We start from the raw sequence: 3037 nt of genomic DNA, 5'->3' as shown, positions 1-3037 counted from the left end.
GAGAGGGGGAGAGGGGGGGGGGGAATTCATGTCATACACCATCCGTCTTACTATTTTCAAGATTGTGAATCTCACATTTTATGGAGACTTACATGTAGATATATACTTTGGATGACCTGATAGTGTAACCAATCGAACTAATAAAAGACTCACCTGACTAATAGGTTTATCCACACAGCTTTTGGAATTGACAAATTCAGTAATTCCAAATTGCTTCCCTGTGTAAAATGAGAAAGCTAAAAACAACAACAAAAAGTAGTACTGTTAATTGACTCTACAGAGCGCTTACCTATTTCAAACTTGTTAGAGTTTATATCAACACCGATAATCCTGGTAGCTCCACATAGCCTTGCTCCCTCTGCAACCTAAAAGAATCTCCGAGCTTACATGATAACCGATGTATATAAGCAAGAAGAAGTCGGAGGAGAAACTTACTGCTAATCCAATTGATCCTAAACCGAAGATGACTACTGTCGAACCTGGTTCCACATTTGCTGTTTTCCAGGCAGCACCTACACCTGAAGATCAATTTACATCATATCAGACATGAACCTGTTGTAAACTCTTATTACATAGTTTTTTCATGTATTTGTATATTACCACATATAGTTGTAAGGAAAATTGAAACAAACAACATTAATATGATGACTTGAGTGGTTGATTTTAACATGTAAATATTAGAAAATGAGTAAATTACCTGTTGATACGCCACAACTCAAAAGACACGCCCTGTTAGGTGGGATTTCAGGATCAATCTTTGTTACGTTAACAACATCAACGACTGTGTACTCGGAAAAACTTGATATATACAAGAAATGATGTAAAGTTTCTCCTTCAGCATTAGTGAATCTGCTTGTATCATCTCTATGCAGCAACTGAGACGCTTGAAATGGGAATTTGGAACAAAGGTTGCTTTTCTTGGATTTACAGTGTACACAGTCCATACAGTCAGGCAAAAATATCGGTACAACTGAATCTCCTTCTTTCAACTCATCAACATCTTCTCCAACACTCTCCACAACCCTTAGATAGTATAGTCAGAATGTCATATAAGAATCAATGCCTTATTTCGTGACACGTTCATATAAAATGAAATGGAAGGAGTGAAATTTACCCGAAAGCTTCATGGCCTAAGATTCTTGGAAAGCAGCCAGGAAATTCCTTACAAGAAGCAAGAAAACAGTTGATATAAATAAAAGTTAATAAACAATCGATTCTCGAGGGGAGATACTTGGATAAAAGTTCCATACTTTCAACTTCCATAAGGTAATGTCGGTATGACAGAGAGAAGTGCAAATGATTTTGAGTCGAACTTCATGTGCTTTAGGAGGAGCCACAATCACTTCCTCTATCACCAATGGTTCTCCTGCTTTTCTTGCCACTGCAGCTGCAACACATACGACTCACAAGTCAGTAACTTATAACGTGTTGAGACATAATATAATTAAGTAATTAACATTGCACTCTCAATTTCTAACTGTCACACAATTTAATCTAACCATTGAAATGGTTCACAATTCAACACAGAAAGCAGCAATTTTTATCAATCAAAAATCCTGTTATTGTTTTCATGTTCCTTCATCAATCAACAAATGCTAAGAACCCTTTTTCTACATATGCAAGGGGAGGATCACTTCTTGTTCATATTCAATGTAGGAACCATATGTACCTGTGTTCATCATCTACATATACAAAGTAAATACAAAATTGACCTTATATATACAGTACACTCAATTCGATGAATTCGTCCTCAAAATATCTGGATTCATCACAGCACTATAACAACAATAGCGGCAATAAATATGCACATTAGCAAAGGATGTTAAAGCGGCTTTTATGTAAATTGTCACCACAAGCTTTAGCAACATTTACAGAAAGTGCTTAAGATATAATTGGTACTAGTAATTGCCCTCTAAAAAAATATATTTCCACTGAAGATCATTTATAGACAGAGAGTATATAGTACATACCTTTGCAACGAATAGGCTTACCAGCAGCACAAAAATATTGTTTTGTTGAGGCCATTTCCAAAATGATGAAGAAAAAAAAAGAAGAGCTTTTAAAGTCAATGTCACTTTGTTGTATGATTTGTTACATCTTCACTTCTTGTTTTTATAGCTGCTAAACTACTCATCTAAACATGGAATGCTCAGTTAACTTTGTCTTTCAAAAGCTTTACCTACTTAACTGACATGATCAGTTTTGCTCAAGATACATTTTTGGTCCTATTTAATAATGTGTATTTTGTAAATTTTTTGAAAAAAAATTAATTATTTAGGACCCAACTCATGTAATTAGGCAAGTCATGTAACTAGGCACTTCAAACAGCCTGTTATATCTACTTCTATTTATTTTGTAATTATGTCACTGACTATCATTAGCCTAATTTCCCAATACAAAATTGCAATTGGCGTAAGTTTAGAAAAAATTTATACAAAAAAAGACACAAATTACTGTATGAGTTTTGAAACAAACTTATGCGTTAGAGCAATTTTTAATGTCCCAACTACTCCACTGCATGCACCAATCGAATATTTTGTCTACTTGATCAAAACTACGCAATTTTAAAGTTTTGTACCGATAGGGAACAATTATTTTTATATCGTCAATTGAGTTATGGTTATTCACTGGCATTAATTACATCTACTAAGCAATTTGACATTAACAATCTTATTACTATTTGAACCTACTTTTGAATAGGGTTACGTCAATGATCCCTTTAATCAACGCCACACAAACCTATCAATTATCATCAAGTTGAAAAGATCAGAGGCCAGATATTGAATACAGTTTATATCAGTTTCAGGTGTTGGCGGAGTGAGATTGAGGTTCAAGAGGAATTACACTAAATAAATACGTTGTTGTACACCACCAATTGGGTACTACAGATACTCACTTGAATTGCTTAGTGATGGAGGAGAGAACCAATCATGCATCAAACATTACCCACATCTCTACCGTAGGAGTAAGGTTTGAATACACGCTCCGCATACCCACTTGAAGGATTAGAGTGGTTTTGTTGTTATAGAAACACACA

The 3037-nt window shown here is 34.8% G+C and overlaps 1 protein-coding gene across 1 annotated transcript in view; it reads right to left on the bottom strand.

The window, feature by feature from the left end:
- The window catches only part of LOC107017227 (alcohol dehydrogenase-like 7), a 3284-nt gene extending 1067 nt beyond the window's left edge, over positions 1-2217 (bottom strand). The window contains exons 1-7 of the mRNA XM_015217497.2: positions 1971-2217; positions 1251-1387; positions 1115-1161; positions 698-1023; positions 436-518; positions 290-365; positions 154-218 (exon numbers count right to left, since the gene is read on the bottom strand). Coding sequence (XP_015072983.1) covers positions 154-218; positions 290-365; positions 436-518; positions 698-1023; positions 1115-1161; positions 1251-1387; positions 1971-2025 — 789 coding nt within the window. The 5' untranslated portion in view covers positions 2026-2217. The remainder of the gene's footprint in view (positions 1-153; positions 219-289; positions 366-435; positions 519-697; positions 1024-1114; positions 1162-1250; positions 1388-1970) is intronic.
- Between the last annotated feature and the right edge of the window lie 820 nt (positions 2218-3037).

This window comes from Solanum pennellii, chromosome 4 (assembly GCF_001406875.1).
Source record: "Solanum pennellii chromosome 4, SPENNV200".
NCBI lineage: Eukaryota > Viridiplantae > Streptophyta > Magnoliopsida > Solanales > Solanaceae > Solanum > Solanum pennellii.
Note: the sequence above shows the minus strand (reverse complement) of the source record. Positions and strands in the feature narration are given on the sequence as shown.